We start from the raw sequence: 17,025 nt of genomic DNA on the forward strand, positions 1-17,025 counted from the left end.
AGAGAAATGGCTGCAAGGCATATTGTAGATGGCATGAAGAATGATATTCAATCTTGAGGATGATTCTGGAACATGAACTACTGGATCAGAGTTTTTCATGCTCGAGAGGTAGCTTGGAATCAAAGCATGGAATCCAGTATCTGGTACAGCAAGGAGCACATGGGAGTGGACATGAAATAGAACTGAATCAGAGGTGAAAAGAACAATGTCAGGACTGCCATGATGACTGTGCCACCTTGCAGACAGGCAGAATATAGTTGAAACTTCAGTGCAGGTAGAGGCCAGCATAGGATCCTCTTGTTCATTTGTCTTGGATACCAAAAGGAATAATGAGGTGATGTGAATTCCAAAGCTATATTGAAAACACACTGGCAAAGTCAAAACTTGTGAGAAAGGCATCAAAGCAGGTTGTGAATGTGAACTGTAGTCCTCTTCGTACTACAGGAAGAATGAGGGATGCAAATTTGAGGATTATGCAAACCACACACAGGAGAGGTCAAAACTTGTGAGAAAGGCATCAAAGTAGGCTTTAAAAACATATTGTAGTCCTCATTCAACTATTGAGAGAATGAAGATACAATTCTAAGTATCGTGATGATGACGCACCGGAGGGCTCAAATTTTGTGAGAAAGGCATCGAAGGAAACTTCGGATGTGAGTCATGGTCCTCTTGGAGCTATGGCAAGAATGAGGAATATGCAAATATACGGATTGTAAGAGCGACACACTTGAGTCAAAACTTGTGGAAAGGGCGTTGAAGAAAACTCCGAAACTGCCTCTGAGTCGGGCCACTGAACCATCGAGTTCCAGTGGAAAGGTTCCGTCATCGAAAACTTCCGAATCTGTGGCGATACGCCCAAACGAAATTCGAGGAATGAGCTACGAGTACAAGTCGCAATGGGAAAGAAAGAACGTCGAGAGAAAGATGGGGATGTGCCCGGGATGTGCCGAGGCTATGTTGGGATATGTGTAATAATCATACCCCACTGAGAACTGCACGAGGCATTACTATTAAAATCAATGGCCGAGGTGCATGTGGTTCGCAATCAGTACTTTAGTATACACGGAGAACTCAAGATATCGTACTCTATTCATTGCATTGGCCCTGTTCTACTGCAATGCATCGTTGAACTCATAAGAAGGAATACAAAGCACCTCCTGGACTTGATGAACACTTCTGCTACCCCCGATTATACTTTCGGAATGTTGCTCAACGTTATCAACACCTTTCTGACAGCTCAATCCTGGCACCATAACTTCGGAAGATGAATACGCTTGTCTGTCTAATTTGCGGATCCGCGACATGTGTCATTAAGTCCAAGCAAGGTAAATACTTGAATCTTGAACGGCAGCACAGTAGACAAAATTATTTGACGTCACCTAATGGAATCCTGCTGCTAGCATTCCGGCCACGACGGTGGCTACCAGAAAGGAAAACAGATCCGCCCATTGCGCAAAGATCGACGGTTTGACTGCATGAGAGACTGCATGGTGGTGGAAAATTCGACAGAAGTTCGAGACTCGGCTTTGTGTCGATGGACTCTTCATAGATAGAACGATCTCACGCAAACAACTTTCGAGGTGACAAAATTCCAGGAAGCAATCTCCATGAAGTGGACAGAGAAACATTACTTCGTAAAACACTAGTTGTGTTCGATCGTTCCACTTCAGTTACGATTGAGGCACATAAGTGGATCTTGACATTTTTTCATAAAGAAGCGTATGTCCACTAGTGTCCAACAATTGGGATTCATATTTTCGGATATTCAATTTGTATGCACGGCGTAAATGTAGTACGATAGAAAGGTCAGTCAATAAACACAAGAAAAACAACAAAGATCCCAGAAGCACTCACTACTACTGATGGATAAAGCAGACCAAAGGCATCAGAGACAAGTTCCACCGCTTCGATTTCAGAGAGTCCACTATTTAAGTGTCCAGGCAGTTCATGAATATCTATCGATATCACAGAGCATTGTATCTGGCCGCTAGAAAATGAACCCATAATGACTGACAATTAGTCTGGAAAAAAGATGAACCGATAAGTGGTACGTACGATGGGAGAACTGCAAAACTCATACGTATTGACATGTACATGCTCTAGCGTCATGTCACCTATTGAACTCTACGGAACAACTCTGGTACAACTCATGATCAAAAGAACGACTTGAAATAGAAGTTTTGAGCATATGGCTTGGAAGAACGCCTACTTAAAATGCCCTTGGTATTGGTAAGACGCTGGAATGAATGTTAAAGATCGTGAGGTCGAGAAGGAAAACAAAAAAATGGTGTGAGAGATTCCGGTGCACTCATCGAATGTCTGCCGGCTGCCCTTTTTCGGAGAATGTCAGCCTTCTACCTCGCGACCCTCTTCGGCCAAGCAAGCAGGGCAAAAGGAGGGCAAAAGAAGGCCTAGCTAGGAGGCCAAGACCGGAAGACCCTGGAAGCTGCCGTGGCGAGTCAGGCTATGGTATCTAGAAATACAGCTTCAAAATAATATTGACTATCCAATGTGCTCAATGATTGCAGTCGATGAATGATAATTTTTGACAGAATGAAATCAAGAATTGAAAGAGATTACATACACAACGCATTCGGTTTTTACACCGAAAGTGGTAAATTGCGCATGTGACTTAGCTCCCGCCCGGCGGTGCCCTTTAGCGCCATGTCTGCGCCAATTTTTATGATATTTTCACAACACAACACACAAGAATCTTCATGGATTTCTTCCTGCAACACCTACATTCTGCCTGGATGATGGACTTACCTGGCTATTACTCACGAGGACTCCGACTCAATTACCTCCAAGCTCGATGCTGCCGATACCTCCCATTCCAAGACAAGCTTGACTGTTCCTTGAGGGGCAATATCATACAACAACCAATTCATCTTGCCGTCACTCCCCAACTCCGAGCCAGTATAGGCAGATTTCACACCGTCGGCTGCTTTTCCAGCTCTGTCCATCCCTGTCCCTGTTCCCACAACCACGGTAGACTTGCTACTCTCCGCAGTGACACTGATAAAGTTCGTATCATCAAAGTTGTTGGCGTTTTCGTTTGGAGAAGAGGAATGGAGATGCTCCATGTCAGTTTCCGCACCATCCCATTGTGCAACGATACGCATTACAGGTGTTTGTCGGCTCGTCGCAGGTGCTTGGGGTGTCTGAACAGTTGAGGGATTGGAGACGGAGACGGCCTTTTCGCCGCCTACACTTGATCCTAGTCCGGATTGCGACGAAGGGGAAATGCCGGAAAACCCGTCTTGAGACTTTCGAGCGCTGAAAGGTATCCTCATTGATGAAAATCGTTTCCCGATTGTCGAGCCAGTTTTAGAAGAGACAAGGGAGCTAGCTTCGTCAACCTTCATCGAATCTGGGCCTTTGATGGTTGCAGTCCCAGGTAGAATAGCCTCATTTTGAACTCGACTATGACTCTGACCCCTGCCTATCTTCCCATCGAAGATCATTGCAAGTTTGCTCTGCTCCAACTCCGTAGGCGTCAAGACTTTGACCTTGATCCTCTCATCTTCGCTCACCGGTACGCGATCGAGAATCTTCATCGCGTCGATGCTGCCGCGTTTAGTGTTCACCACTGTGATGCGCTGAGAGTAGAGAGTCGTGGTAGTTTTAGTGGTACCAAAGGTACTAAGGCTGTTGATGCCAGTGAACCCAGTGAACGGAGTACGGTGTGTAATTTTCGAGGAGAGAGGGTGGTAGGTTATTTTGACGGACGAGTCAAGGCTGATATGCACATAAACGTCAAAGTGGTAATTGGACAGAGAGGTATAAAAAAACTCACCCTAGACTGCAGTCAAATGTTTCATCAGGCCCAGAAGCAGGAACATCAGTACGAGCGATGAAGGTTCCGTCGACGTAAACGCTCGCTTTTCCTGGTATCAGTGCGTATTCAGAAACATTCTTAATTTTGGCCTAAAGAAGTCGTCGCGTCAGTAAAAACCCAGGTTTTACTTCCACGGGCACGCACATTGAGATGAACCCTCGTATCAATCTTTGGTACCGCAAACCACTGTAGCTTCGTGTTCAGCTCCTCTTTCAGCTCAACAACGGTAACATTGTGCGCCATACCATCAGATGGAACATTGATAAGCCCCGGTATCTGGAAAACGGAATGATTGAATCGACCGTCGCCTTTCGAGGTTACAGTCAAGCCGAGAGTGTTAAGCGCCCTGGGCGCAGGCGTAGGGACTGAAATGACTACCGGTGGTGGAGTTCGACTACGCCTGCTTCGACTCGAGCTGGAACTTCTTCGCCTCTGACCACGGTAATTTTCAGGCGAGTAGCTTCTGTCTCTGCTCCCTCGACGCCTAGGTCTTCCACTTCCACTATGTGAATGAGAGTATCGTGCCGACATCACTCCCGGAGCAGGGATGATCGACATCGGTTGTACAACGCGGTACGGCTTTCTGTAAGTGGAAAGTTTCAGAGGATTAAGGGTAGGAATCAGAACACCGTATGAAGGGGTAGTGGTTTCGAGCGTCAAGGGGACATTAGTCCAATCCTGTAGAAGGGCAATGAGTCGCGACCATGTAGTAATGTTCATAGGTTTACTTGCCTCGCCTGTATTTTGGACGATTGCTGCCTTATAGACCAACGTTAAAGGGTGATCCTTTGATTCTACATTGACTCTGATATCGTATATGGCTTCCCAGTTCGCGGAGAACACGGCTACATGGACGATAAGTCAAAGACGAAGATCGTTTGTGACGTTGAGCAAGATTACCATAAACGAGTTGCAGTTCAATTTGTCCTTCATTCTCAGCGAACAAACCCACTGATACCTGCATGCCAAGTGTACCACCACCGGACTGACACAATTGCTCCGCTGCAATTCTATCCTTCTGCGTCTGAATTTCTTTGTACACTTCATCTTCTTCGTTTTTCAATCTCGCTAGTTCCTCATCAAGTTTACTCCCGTGCAAGTTGTAGCTCTCCAAAAACAAGCCAACCTGGCTCAGGGGAACATCATGAACAGACATAGAGCCCATGTATGCTTCCAAGGCACGAGAAGAAGTCCTAGCTCGGTGTATGGCATTTCGTATAAGGTCTTTTCTGGCAAGAAGTTCTGGTAGGGTAGGTGATGTGGTGATTTGAGCCTGAGCAGGCATTGTTGATAGCGAAACATCGTGAATAGTAGCATCCCCGTGTCCCTGTACTCTGTGGTACAGCTTCAGCATTAAGCTTCGTGACTGCCCGAAATTGGACGTAAAATGTATACCTCAACGACTCTTGTTCGATAACATTTGGCAGTCCAGTGATATACAACTGATTCTGGCCCGTTTGAACGTTGAATTTGAACTGTCGACAGATCTCTGCGCGACCAGTGTACAAGTTGACATGATGTAATTTGCTGTCCTTCAGAGAGACGAGTGAAATGGTGTTTGTAGTATGATCTAGTGGTGGAGGGGTTGCCATGAGGGAAAAGCTGTAGAATTATTCAGTTCAGTCACTCTTTTATGTATTTACACAGAGATGAACAATACCCTTCCGGAAGGAATAGCCGCTGTCAATTGACGTCCATCCCCGTCGAGCAAAGCTGAGGCGTCTATTGCCATGATATGCTTGGAAGAGAAGCTCAACTGGCCGTGGGGGTCCCGGCCGGTCCCTAGACAGGAACGCCGGGTCCGGGGTCGCTCCCCATGACTTGCGCAACTACTAATAACACTCGTGTCTATCTATCTATCTCGTGGCTGCAGCATGTCCGAGTCCTTTCTAATTCTCGTTTGATTCATAAAATTATAGTCGTTGATCTTCTGATGCCCGTGGTTCACTCTGGCTCACTCCGAGAGATGATTGCACTCATTATCATTCTTTCGAGATCCAGGGTTCTTTACTATTATTATTGTTCAAGCTCAAGCTCCAAAGTACGAAGCGTTCGACGTGACTTGTGTCAATCTTCATTCATCCGTTTCCACTCTTCTTCTAAAATGCCCATATAAATCATATCTTCCCAATGACCATCGATCCAATTCACCTTTCGTTTCCTTCCTTCTTCGACGAACCCGCTGGATATCGTAAGGATCAAATTTATGAGTAGTTCAGTGATGATTCAATAATAGCTCACACTTTCTTATACAAATTCACCGCTCGCTTGTTCCCATTAAACACCATCAGGCTCACTCGATGCAGGCCCAGAGTATGAAAGCAATAGTCCACTACAAACCGCGTTACTTCTTCTCCGTATCCACGGCCCCAAAATTTTGGTTCTAGCATGATTGCAAAGATCCCATCGCGGTTCTTTGGATGGCTCATGGTTATTGACGTGGTCCCAACGAACTGACCGACTTCTGTATCCACTGCCTGCTTCAAGTCGTGGATAGTGTCGCTGCTGCTGCTGCCGCCGCCCCTTTCCCGCGTCTCAATGGTCAAGAACATTACAGCATCGTCAACAGAAGCTGCAACCTTGTCCATGAATTTAGGCCCTTGAGGGACAATGTACTCGTTAGATATCGTCGGTAAGACGTCTGCATTATTCCAAAGGTCCAAGATATGGCGCGCATCTGAGAGTTCAAATCCACGGAGGTGTAACCGATCCGTGATGAACATGGTTGGACAGATAAATAGGGCCGAGATCTAAAATATTTCGACTGAGAGTCAAGTAGTTTTATCCTCAAGTCGAACCCCATGTGTATCCTACAGAACATATTATCAGAGCCTTTGAGATTAGCACTTGCGTTTACTTTGTCTTACAAATTTTTCGACCCCTCTGCGGCGCAGGGCCAACTCCTTGATAATTGCGGGTGCGCAGGTGCAACGGGAAACGGGATCAGGCTGCGATCGCTATAGTCCCAGGTGCTCCCGCAACGTATCAAAGCCGCTTTGACTGAGGAACTTAGGACTACGATGCCGTAAAAGTGACCTTGAAAATAAACGCTGCGCAAGAGAATTTATTTAATCCTTGTGCTCTGCGCAGAGTGCTTACATGTATATACAAGAGTGTATTCATCTATGTCCTCAAATGACTAAGGTTACATGTAACCCGGATGAACCAGATTGTAAGTATGATATGATAGGATAGTTGAATTATACTGTATACACATGAAATATAGCCTTGATGAGCTTGATGCACTGCAGTACCGAATACACAGCTTCTTGAGGATTAAGCTTGGCATTTCTTTAGTAGAGTCATTCGCTGAGTCCACGTGTGAGTTAATTGCGGACGACAGCATGTGAGTATACCGGGAGCGTACATACCCAGAGTGAACCCTCAACTACCCACAATTGAAACCTTGCTTCGATGATCAACCCGACAGAGTCAGAAATTATTTGACTCAGGATAGCAAACTAATAGGGTCGTGTTGTGTCCCAATCTTACTCTCGACGTCTTTACTTTCCCATTGCGATTCGTACTCGTCGTTCATTCGTTTGGGCGTATTGCCACAGATTCGGAAGTTGTCGATGACGGAACCTTGCCACCACTTTACTGTGTCGCTCGTCGGCGCTTAAGAACCGCATTAGGCATTTCGGAGAATCAGATGCAAAAACGTCTGCAGACAGAATATAGAATATATACCCTAACTCTTAAGAAACTTGAAAGACCAAAATTAAGATAACAAATAAAGTAGAGATCAGCAGACAAAAAAACTATGCTACAGCGTGGATAATCAAAGAAATAATGTTACGAACGAGATAAAGAATACAGTAGTCGCTGGTTTAAACACATACGAAACACATACGAACCAGGAGACAAAAGCGTTCGATATATGTATTTGGTATGTTGAACTAGTCTATGACCGTTGTGTCGACGTTAAGCCATTGATTAGATGCCAAAGACTTGATAGTCATAGGGTACAGCAGCACCCCAGAAAGAAGGATCGCAAGAGCCAGCAGCAACCTCGCCAGAGCCTCCGAGGTTGAGTGCATGCACGTCGGAAGAAGTAGCTTCTGTCCAAGGAGGGTATGCCGGAACATTGGGGCTTCCGGTGAGCATGAACGCCTTGTAGCGCGCTTGCATTTCTTTAGTGAGGGCAGATTGAGCGGCATTGGGATTGGGTACAGTTCCGAACTGGGGACAAGGAAATTAACGACGTTAAGTTTGAAGTATAATAAATACAGATATAAGGCGCCAGCTTACCACTATCTCAATATCATCCTGGTGGCATACTGCACCAGGTTCGGTACAGAACGGAACTTCTTCATTTCCAGGATATGTAGCCCCGACACTGTACCTTCCCACGTACGCAGAACCACCGTTGGAAATCCAGTTACGTGCAAAAGTCCAACTGGGACATCTCCAGACGTAGTCGGTACCCAACAGCTGCAGCTGTTGCCGAGCGTCTTCTGATCCATCTACTGAGGCAGGTTTATAGAACGAGGCATTGGCCACTGCAGCCGCACGGGAATCACCAAGGCTAGCTTGGCATATAGGAAGAAATTCGTCCTCGGGAAGCGCTGATGAGAACTCAGATCCAATGGTAAGAGCGGCTTCGTCCAACACAGTGGAAACAAGTATAGGCTTTTTCACGGATGGAAATGCAGCAGTGGAGTCCAATGGCGATGTGATGAGAGTACCGTCATTCACAGGTCTCAGAGGTTCTCCAGCACCGGCTGATGCATCGAGGTTGGATGCTTCATTGAAGAGAGTTCCTTGAGCGTTAAGAATTGTGTCAACCGATAGTGCGTTCTGGCATGCGGAATCTGAGGCGGAACAATTAATGAGACTATTGTAGGCGCTTTGTAAAGTTCGCTGCGTAGAAGAACTCTGGAATCCATAGTCCTGAAACAAGCTTATGAGCATTGGGAAGAACAAATACATGGAGAAAACTAACCATCGGATCGGACTGTAAAATCGCAGATTGGAAAAGATGGGACGCGGAGGGGACAGCGAGAAGCGAACGAATCATAGTTGCACCACTGCTCTGCCCAGCAATAGTCACGCGAGAATTATCACCTCCGAATGCAGCAATATTCCGGTTGACAAAAGTCAACGCATTGATCACATCTTTAAGAGCAAGATTTGTTGAGCCGTCAGGCACCATGAGACCAAGCTGAAAAGATATTCAGATCGGAAAGGACACAATTCTCAAATAAACCTACAGCTCCTAGTCTATATTGAATGACAACAACAATCGATTGGGTAGCCAGCGCAAGATTTGAACCATCGAGTCCAGCGTCGGTGGCAGAACCTTCGATGAACGATCCTCCATGAACCCTAAGAACCGATGTTAGCCAAATGGGAGAGTCTCAAGAACGGTGATCGATTCACCACATGAAAACCGGCACCGAGCTCGAGGGACTAAACGATTCGGGAACATAGATCAACATTGACAGGCAGTCCTCTGAAAATGTCGAGTCATCAACCCCTTGTTGAGGACAAACTAATGGAAGACCGGAAGCATTAGTAGCACCATTACTATGAATCGATATTAGGATCCCTTCAATCCTGAATGAAACCCAAGCTCACGGTAGTGCCCAAATTGTGGATACCTGTGACTCTGCCCATCTCGCCGCCGAAGCATACCTTACGGCGAAACGATTCACACCAGACAGATCCACAGCACCTTCCGCGGTGCCAGCGGGAGTCGAAACGGACACAGCGCTGCTCGATGATTGTCTTGGACATAGACCGTTGGCGATCAGGCGAACAATTGAAAGTTTACATAGAATCGCCCAAGGATCATCGGATGGACTTTTGAAGGCAGTACTGACGATACTTGCGGGTGCTCCGAGCGTAGAGGAGACGAGAAGAAGAAGTGTCGTCAACAGGGAAGGGAGCATGACTATGCTATGTCGTACGAGCTCGTCAATCGGAAGGGCGCGAAGAGCTTAAATTTCCGGACACCAAGAGGGTGATGAAACTCAAAAGGTAACTTTGGAGTCGCTTTATAGATGCTGACGTGCCTAGTTCTGCCTAGTTCCTGTAGGAGTAGAAGAGACAGGCACTTTACGACCAAGAATCTGACTGTTAATGGGAGAAACCATGTGAGGAAAACTGGACAAAGCGATTCGAAGTTACGAAACTTTGCGCGTTATTTGCTTTAGTTTGGCATTTCCCTTGTTCTGTTTATGGAAATCATTCTTCTCTTCACCGTCTTCCACCCGCACACTGTACGAAAACAGAAGAAATCAGATCTCGAGCACCTGGTGCATACATATATATAAATGTCCGAAGCTGATCAACGTGGATTTCAGTGCCTAGTGGTTAAATTAATCCTGGACTCGGGAAGGCTCTGACTATCTCTGACTTGGTCGACGTCAACATCCGACAGGGATACACAGGAATACTGGAGTCACTGTCAGTCCTACATCCTACAAAATTCTACACCCCTTCTCTCGTAGCTTCGATGGACCTCCGATACGGTCACACGTTGGGCGTCTAAATGTCCGATAATCTAGTGCCAATTGCTGATCAGTTTTTCATTGTACCTCAAAGCTTCGAGTGACTGGGCTGCAAAGCCCAATTTAGGCACCCTTATCTTCTCTCTCTCATTTGATTTGACAGTTGTTCCATACTATGACAATGACTGTTGTCGGCCTCCAGCTGCAGGCACAATACTATACAGCTTTGTGACGAGTCCCTCTGGGATATAAGAGCCTACTAATACACAGGCCTGGACAACGACGGAAAAGATTCTTCTAGGGACATTGACTGACCAGTCATGAATTGGTATCTGTCGGTATTGAGTTTCGAATTCATCATTAGGACTAACCATCTAAGGCTCCTTGTTAAGCAAACAAGCAAAATCCTCCCACATAGCAGTTTGGAAAAGCAGGTGGTCGTAATTACCGATGTTTCTGGGAGTCACTGCATCAGAATGAGATCGACCGAGGAATTCTCAGAATCTTGACTGATTGAGCATTGAGCTGATTCTAAACTACAACCAGATAGTGATGTACAAGCAGGTAGAGACGTATGTCTTACGCAAAAATCTCATGAAACTTCTCTCCAAAGTTTCTGGTAATTCGATCGAAAATTTCATATACTTTCCAATCACCCGGCGACGTTTTTGGTGGTCGCTTGAATCCCTCAATTCCATCCTCCTCTTCATTTTCCTCATCCTCCTCCTCGGCTTCTAAGTCCAACAGCTCATTTACATCTTTAATTTCCCTACATCGAGCCAAGGACAACTGAATTAACAGCTCCTGCAAACTCGTTCGAATAGTCTTCAAGGTTAAATCAAATTCCTGCAGTTCATACCACACATCACCCCTTCTAATCCCATTTGCTTCCGCCAAGGCGGACACCTGCCCGTGAGAATAGAAGTCAAGGATGTATGCGTTCAGCTTGTGCTCCGGTTGCATTGACTCATGTAGGGCACTGTGATCAACGAATCCCTGCATAGAAGGGATGGCATGTTCGTGGAGATGGATCCCTTTGCGCACAGTACTGACAAGATCATAAATACTGGTAAAATGATCGTCAAGTCCGGAAGTTGCAGCGAAAATGGAGCGGGCAATGGGTGTGATCTTCGTGCTATCAAGATAGTCAATAAAAGGTGACTCGATGCGTACAGTATTAGCAGTAGGACCGCTAAGAGGAAGAGTATCATCGACACCCAATGATGATTGATGCTCGACTGCATAGCTCAGTGCGTAGGACGAGAACATCCTGAGGATGTCATCATTGTGGCCCTGGAGCTTGGCGCCGATTTCAGAAGGTAAGGGGGGAAGTATTATTTGAGATGGATACTTCGTCCTGAGTCTTGCAATTACTTCCGGTCGGCTGTAATTTCGAGGGATATATCGCCGTCCGAACAAATGGCAAAGAAGAAGTAATAAATCCATCTCAGCGTTGACGGAGCTGGACTGTTCGCAAATTTTGTGGATGATACCACTTTCAAAGATATACACAAGAGCAAAGTTCGATGGTTCAGTGTGCTATAAGGCAAGTTTCAGCAAGATAGAAAGATATGTACATATTTTCCGTCCTTACATAGAGATGGGAAGAGATTCCAAACAGATTTGTGGGTTTCCCTTCATGATTCAAGAGCCCCGCGCGCCTCAAGTATTCAATTGAGAACCGTACATGATGAAGAACTTGATCCTTCCCCATAACGGAACGGTGGGAAATTCGCGGGAGATTCATGACACTTTCGACGGACCGGACAGCGAAGTCTGCGTAGTTTGATCCTTGAAGCAAGTTAAAGAGTCGCAAGATGAAAGTTGACGTGAGGGGGAATGAGTCTCCGAGCGCTGGTAGTCGGGAGAGAACGAGACGCTGTACTCGCGAGTATGGGAGACCAAAGAAAACTACATTTCCAAGGAGGTCGAACCCTCGCCGGCCAGCACGGCCAGCACACTGTCGGTACTGAAGCAGAACATGAGATATCTATTGTAACGACAGTGACTTCAGCGTACCATCAAAGCGGTCAAAAATGGGGAATCACCGCAAAAGACACTGGTTCGTGCAGGAGCATTGATTCCAAGAGCGAGAGTTCCTACAAAAAAAAAAGGATTTGGATTGATTGCATAAATGAACAATCCGAGAAGCGTACCGGTGGAGATCATGACGCGAATAAAACCTTGGCGAAAGAGGCTATTTATCGATTTATAACGGAAAATAAAGTAAAAAAGGAATGAAACTGACTTTTCAATCACTACGCGATAAGCCTTGGACATGCCAGCATGATGGACTGCAATACCGCGGCGAAGCGCATTGATAGCCCAATCAGGTGTATTTAACCATGGTCCAGAAAGATCTCTAATGGTGTCTTCCAGCTCCTCCTTTGATGACGGTCTTCCCGCGAATGAGAAATCAGCCAGCGGGTCCTCTTCATGGAAAGTTGCTTGCCAGGCATGAGTTGAAGAAACATCATCCCTTGGCGCATCATGCTCTTGTTTTTGCCTCATTTCTTTTTGGCGTTGAGCAGACCGGACTTTTTCTAGCTTCCTCCAATTTTCAACTTCAGCAAGTTTGGTCTTCCAACGATGACTGCTTTGTTTCCACTTTGCCTCCGACGATTCGAGTTCTTTAATAATGGACTTGGCCATGTATTCGCAACTAGTACGATCAAAGGAAAACAAGATAGCTGGCTAAAAAGCTTTGAGTATCGCAAAAGGTTAAGATTAGTAAGGACTTACTAAGTTATCAAGTTTGTGCAGATCACAAACTAGCGACATCAAACCCTCAAGAAACTCGTCCTTAGACGGTGAAACGTCAGCGCCAGGATCAGTGAGAGTCCGGGGAGTAAGCGATGAAATGATTTTCTTCATGGAGTTAGGGTCGTGCACCATTAAATGAACAACAACATCCTTCAAGACTTTCTCGTATTCAAGAATATCCTTTTGACATAGTAAGCCCCGTCCTTTAAAGATTGTTTCAGGGCTCAGATCAATGTCTTCCAACAGGTTATGATTATGCAGAGTGCGGTAGAGAAACAGACAGTCACGCGATTCCAGCGACATATCTATCGGAAGAGAATTGGAATTCTCGGAAAGAAGCGAGACCGGATGGAGGAACGTCAACCGCTTGGAAACTTCATGACTTGATAGCGACGTGGAAGAGTATTTGTCTGGTGAGGGAAGAAAGAAGAATTTCCGCAGGTGTGAATATCGATATGGATGGTGTATGTACACATGCGGGAAATCGTGAGCCTTCTGAACAGATTCCAGCCACACGTTGAATTGTTCGGGTGAACCGACCGTCGCTGATAACCCACTAGTATTGACAGTTCCAGATTAGCTGGGACCCAACTCGACGATAATGATACTTACATTATCGGACACGGAGCGAGCAGAATGATTTGTTCCCAAACCGCACCTCCTTGTTCTTGCCCGATGGAATGAATTTCGTCTAGTATAATCCTAAAGCCTGTCAGCTGAAATACTAGCAAATTTCAAGGCTATTACCGTTTTACTCGCGACGTCCAGTTTTGAGCCAGGGCCGGCGACAGAATAAGAATTCCAAGCATTTCTGGCACAGTAATTAGAATTTGGGCTCGCTGTAAGTCTCCAGTTCGTGTATCACGGGTGTGCACTGCTAAAAGGGTTTCTGTGAAAAGGTTTACATATTAGTTACAAACCGACGTTAGTAGAAATATCTATTACGATTGCCAGAGTAGTGTTTTGAGAATCGACCATAAACTTCTGCGGCAATCTGGTTCACAAGCGCCTTTGTTGGTGCAATATAGACCAATACGCCATCGTCAGATTCACGAAGGATCCTTTCCATAGCATAAAATGAGATGAATGTCTTTCCCGCACTGGTTGGAGCTAGGCAACAAATAAGAATAACACACTTGCAATAGGAAAGTTACACAAACCGAGGGCTAGTAAAGATTCATTTTTGTCAATGGCGTCCAGGACCTCTCGCTGCCAACGATCAGGGGAGAAGGGCACACGTGCATCTGGGGCACTGTCCATGGAACGGTCCATGTATTCTCCAAAGTGCTCTAGCTGCCATTCGATTGGCGACACCGTGATAGACATAAAGGGATAAAGAGAGACCATTTTGCTGACAAGTTTAATCGGTTTGAAGGCGCAAGAATCCAAGGAAAGCGCAACGTCGGGAAGAAGCGAACTAGTGAAAGACTCAAACCCGATAGAGCGGCACACATCCATGAGAAACTTGTTGGCAGTGGTTGGGATGTTCGGGTGGACTGGTAGTTTTTTGATCTCGGAGAGGAGGCGAAGTATTTTGATGACCATCTCGTCACGGGAAGAATCAGGATCTGACTTCATCGTCCAGCCCTTCAAGATAAGATGAAGTTCATAGAGTCGCATCTCGAAGGCAACTGAGGGATATGTAGCCTTGGAAGAAGGGTTCCGCTTCATCAACTTAACATGTTCAAGCTGATCCTCCACAGTGTCAAGAGTCATAGCCTTCAGCTTCCCTCCCCACCATTCAACAGCCTCCTTCTCGGTCTTCTTGGATTTATCTTCTAAAATCTTAGCTCTAGCTTTATTAGCCCCGGTCAAGATTGGTGGCTTGGAACGGTCCGCCTCCTTGGTCTTCTTCGATTTACCTTCCTGGATCTTAGCTCTAGTCTTATCAGCACCGCTCAAACGTATCGGCTTAGAGTTCTGAATATATGAGCCTCAATTCAAAATTTTCGAATATGTTAGAGAGAATATACCTGTGGTTTGGATCCCACAGGGGCAATTATGGTTTTCTCCAAGATATTCCCATTTGCCCCAGTGAGAGAAGCAGCCTGCTTTTGTAATCTGGTCTGATCACGATGCAACTTCCGATCACGTCGCCGCTTCTCCCATTCGTTGAGCGGTTTGCTTTTCGGCCCTCCTAGGTAAGTGGGCAGGAACGAGTGCATGTTATGCCAGTGCTTCGTATCATTGGCCAGTATATCCATCCCAAATATTGAATTTGGCGCATTGTCATCAATCTGGGACATGCCCGGTATATTTACATGAGCAAGAGCAGTGTCAAATACGTGGTTAGAGAAGGGAAGAAGATGATACTGCTGAGGAGGAGGAGATGCAGCCACGGCGGATATTGGAGGACATGGGTAGCGATCGGCGAGACCAGGACCATCGAAAGATAACTCGGACAAGATTCGGAAATTTTCGTCAGCTTTTTGAAGTGAAGGCAAAATTTGCTTGACGGAAGTCGCCTTAGTCTGGATTACAAACCGCAAGACTTCCAGGAATAGTCTTCCGTCGATGTCCAGGGAATAAGAATCAGATTGAGCGAGAATTCGAAACACAGAGGGTAGAAAGGTTCTCTGGAGAAGAAGCTCTAAGTCTGGATGAAGCTTCGGTAGTCCTCGTGCCAATAGTCGTACATCGAGCTGCGCAGTGAGCGAGACATGCAGTAGAAACATGCTTGAAAGGTCCCCAACAGGAAGACGATTAGACCACCACTCCAACGGATGCTGAATAACCAGAGTAGACAATGGAGTAATATATCCTAGTTGCTCATCGAGCTCATCGCGCGAGAAGCTGATAGCATGTTTTAGAGGCAGATCAAGTTGGAGGTTCTGTACATGAGTGCGGCTTTCGTATACGAACGTCATGATCTTTGGAATCGGTTAAACCATGGATGAAGGAGAATAATAGGAGGCTTCGACAAACCTTAGAGTCACGATATTCAGCTCCTTTGAGAAGTGCAAATGCCAGGCCTTGACGAGACAGCTCAAATAGTAATTCTCTCTGAAGGAGAGCGCGTTTATATTGGCCTCCTTGAGCATTTACGAGAGTGTCACCATCATTCGCCATAATGAACATAGGCTAATACGCATTGAGCATGTCTAGTTCGTTCGAATTGATTAATGATAAATATACCTGCTTCTTCGATACTAGATTGATCCAAGAAGGGTCCTTGGGTGAGTCAAATGAGTGGATAGGAATATGTATGTTCGCCATGTGGTGGAAAAGCATTTTTCGTGCTAAAGCGCGTGAGTTTCTACTGAATTCGGAGCCACCGGCTCCAATGGAAGTATGTCGAGCGCCTTCATTCACAAGAATCATAGGTTAGATCAATGAGAAGAAACAAGAGAGAAAGGCTTTGTACCATTGAAGAAAACAACTTCAAAAGTCGTGTCACGCTGTGTGAATTCTAGGATATGTTTTTCAAGGATAAATTTGGCATGCAAAAGTTGAAATGAATTGTCGGTCCTCTTGTTTTCAGTGTCTACAGAGGGTGTATATGCGAGCAAAGGTATAAAATGCCACTTCCTCACCTTCAACTAAGCGTCCTAAGGCTAAAGACGGCGTGTCAAACACCACTTGGAGGAGAGAGTCACCTTTGAGATCGCAGTTAGTATAAACCAGTTGGCACGACAGCAAGTTCAACTGACCGTCGATGAAAAAGGTCTCTTTCCCACCATAATCACCAATCAAGTCCATCCATCTTGCACGCCGAGTGGCTAGTGTATACCATGTGTCGTCGAAAAGACGCAGAGCCGTCTTGGGTGAAAGTTGTTGTCCTTGATAATGCGAGCTCGGTGAATGCAGTGCAGATGGGCCATCCTCAAAATTTTCAAGGTCCATGGTGGTACGTAGGAAGAGCGTTCGCAGTCAGACACGAGGCAGACGGTAAAAACAAAAATGGGCCTTTTATGTAAGTTAAGATTGTATTCAGAATTGACATAAATTCCTGAAGTTACAAGTGAAAGC

The 17,025-nt window shown here is 45.8% G+C and overlaps 5 protein-coding genes across 5 annotated transcripts; all 5 read right to left on the reverse strand.

Moving 5' to 3' along the window:
- Positions 1-1,093, reverse strand: C8R40DRAFT_916974 (uncharacterized protein). The gene is made up of 7 exons (XM_046236670.1): positions 1,086-1,093; positions 728-1,007; positions 607-675; positions 489-557; positions 370-438; positions 236-309; positions 1-140 (listed from the first exon to the last, which is right to left on the reverse strand). Exons 2-7 carry the CDS (start codon positions 824-826, stop codon positions 86-88), a joined length of 435 nt encoding a protein of 144 aa, XP_046078826.1. The 5' UTR covers positions 827-1,007; positions 1,086-1,093; the 3' UTR covers positions 1-85.
- A 1,684-nt stretch (positions 1,094-2,777) lies between these two features.
- Positions 2,778-5,581, reverse strand: C8R40DRAFT_1242021 (uncharacterized protein; the record flags this gene model as incomplete). The annotated part of the gene is made up of 6 exons (XM_046233565.1): positions 5,499-5,581; positions 5,234-5,440; positions 4,739-5,172; positions 3,983-4,683; positions 3,797-3,927; positions 2,778-3,738 (listed from the first exon to the last, which is right to left on the reverse strand). Exons 2-6 carry the CDS (start codon positions 5,428-5,430, stop codon positions 2,778-2,780), a joined length of 2,424 nt encoding a protein of 807 aa, XP_046078827.1. The 5' UTR covers positions 5,431-5,440; positions 5,499-5,581.
- Positions 5,582-5,664: 83 nt separating this feature from the next.
- On the reverse strand, positions 5,665-6,887 carry C8R40DRAFT_1137457 (acyl-CoA N-acyltransferase). The gene is made up of 3 exons (XM_046229432.1): positions 6,706-6,887; positions 6,080-6,648; positions 5,665-6,020 (listed from the first exon to the last, which is right to left on the reverse strand). The coding sequence occupies exons 2-3, from the start codon at positions 6,559-6,561 to the stop codon at positions 5,906-5,908; spliced, it is 597 nt and encodes a 198-aa protein (XP_046078828.1). The 5' UTR covers positions 6,562-6,648; positions 6,706-6,887; the 3' UTR covers positions 5,665-5,905.
- Positions 6,888-7,774: 887 nt separating this feature from the next.
- Positions 7,775-9,732, reverse strand: C8R40DRAFT_1178698 (alpha beta-hydrolase; the record flags this gene model as incomplete). The annotated part of the gene is made up of 6 exons (XM_046232907.1): positions 7,775-8,020; positions 8,090-8,731; positions 8,784-9,002; positions 9,052-9,166; positions 9,221-9,367; positions 9,419-9,732. 6 exons carry the CDS (start codon positions 9,730-9,732, stop codon positions 7,775-7,777), a joined length of 1,683 nt encoding a protein of 560 aa, XP_046078829.1.
- Positions 9,733-10,872: 1,140 nt separating this feature from the next.
- Positions 10,873-16,899, reverse strand: C8R40DRAFT_1178699 (uncharacterized protein; the record flags this gene model as incomplete). The annotated part of the gene is made up of 16 exons (XM_046232908.1): positions 10,873-11,832; positions 11,888-12,262; positions 12,313-12,392; positions 12,450-12,490; positions 12,542-12,987; positions 13,036-13,612; positions 13,669-13,758; positions 13,804-13,945; positions 14,002-14,166; positions 14,217-14,976; positions 15,030-15,926; positions 15,982-16,137; positions 16,192-16,358; positions 16,421-16,540; positions 16,590-16,652; positions 16,707-16,899. 16 exons carry the CDS (start codon positions 16,897-16,899, stop codon positions 10,873-10,875), a joined length of 5,232 nt encoding a protein of 1,743 aa, XP_046078830.1.
- Between the last annotated feature and the right edge of the window lie 126 nt (positions 16,900-17,025).

The sequence above is a fragment of the Lentinula edodes genome (assembly GCF_021015755.1).
Source record: "Lentinula edodes strain Le(Bin) 0899 ss11 chromosome Unknown C8R40scaffold_93, whole genome shotgun sequence".
Taxonomy (NCBI): domain Eukaryota; kingdom Fungi; phylum Basidiomycota; class Agaricomycetes; order Agaricales; family Omphalotaceae; genus Lentinula; species Lentinula edodes.

Coding starts and splice junctions, on each gene's coding strand:
- C8R40DRAFT_916974 (XM_046236670.1), bottom strand. CDS start 826: ATGACGGAACCTTTCCACTGGAACTCGATGGTTCAGTGGCCCGACTCA. Junction 310..369: donor CACAAGTTTTGACTTTGCCA/GTGTGTTTTCAA, acceptor TTGGTATCCAAG/ACAAATGAACAAGAGGATCC. Junction 141..235: donor ATATTCTGCCTGTCTGCAAG/GTGGCACAGTCA, acceptor TTGCTGTACCAG/ATACTGGATTCCATGCTTTG.
- C8R40DRAFT_1137457 (XM_046229432.1), bottom strand. CDS start 6,561: ATGTTCATCACGGATCGGTTACACCTCCGTGGATTTGAACTCTCAGAT. Junction 6,021..6,079: donor GTGAATTTGTATAAGAAAGT/GTGAGCTATTAT, acceptor TACGATATCCAG/CGGGTTCGTCGAAGAAGGAA.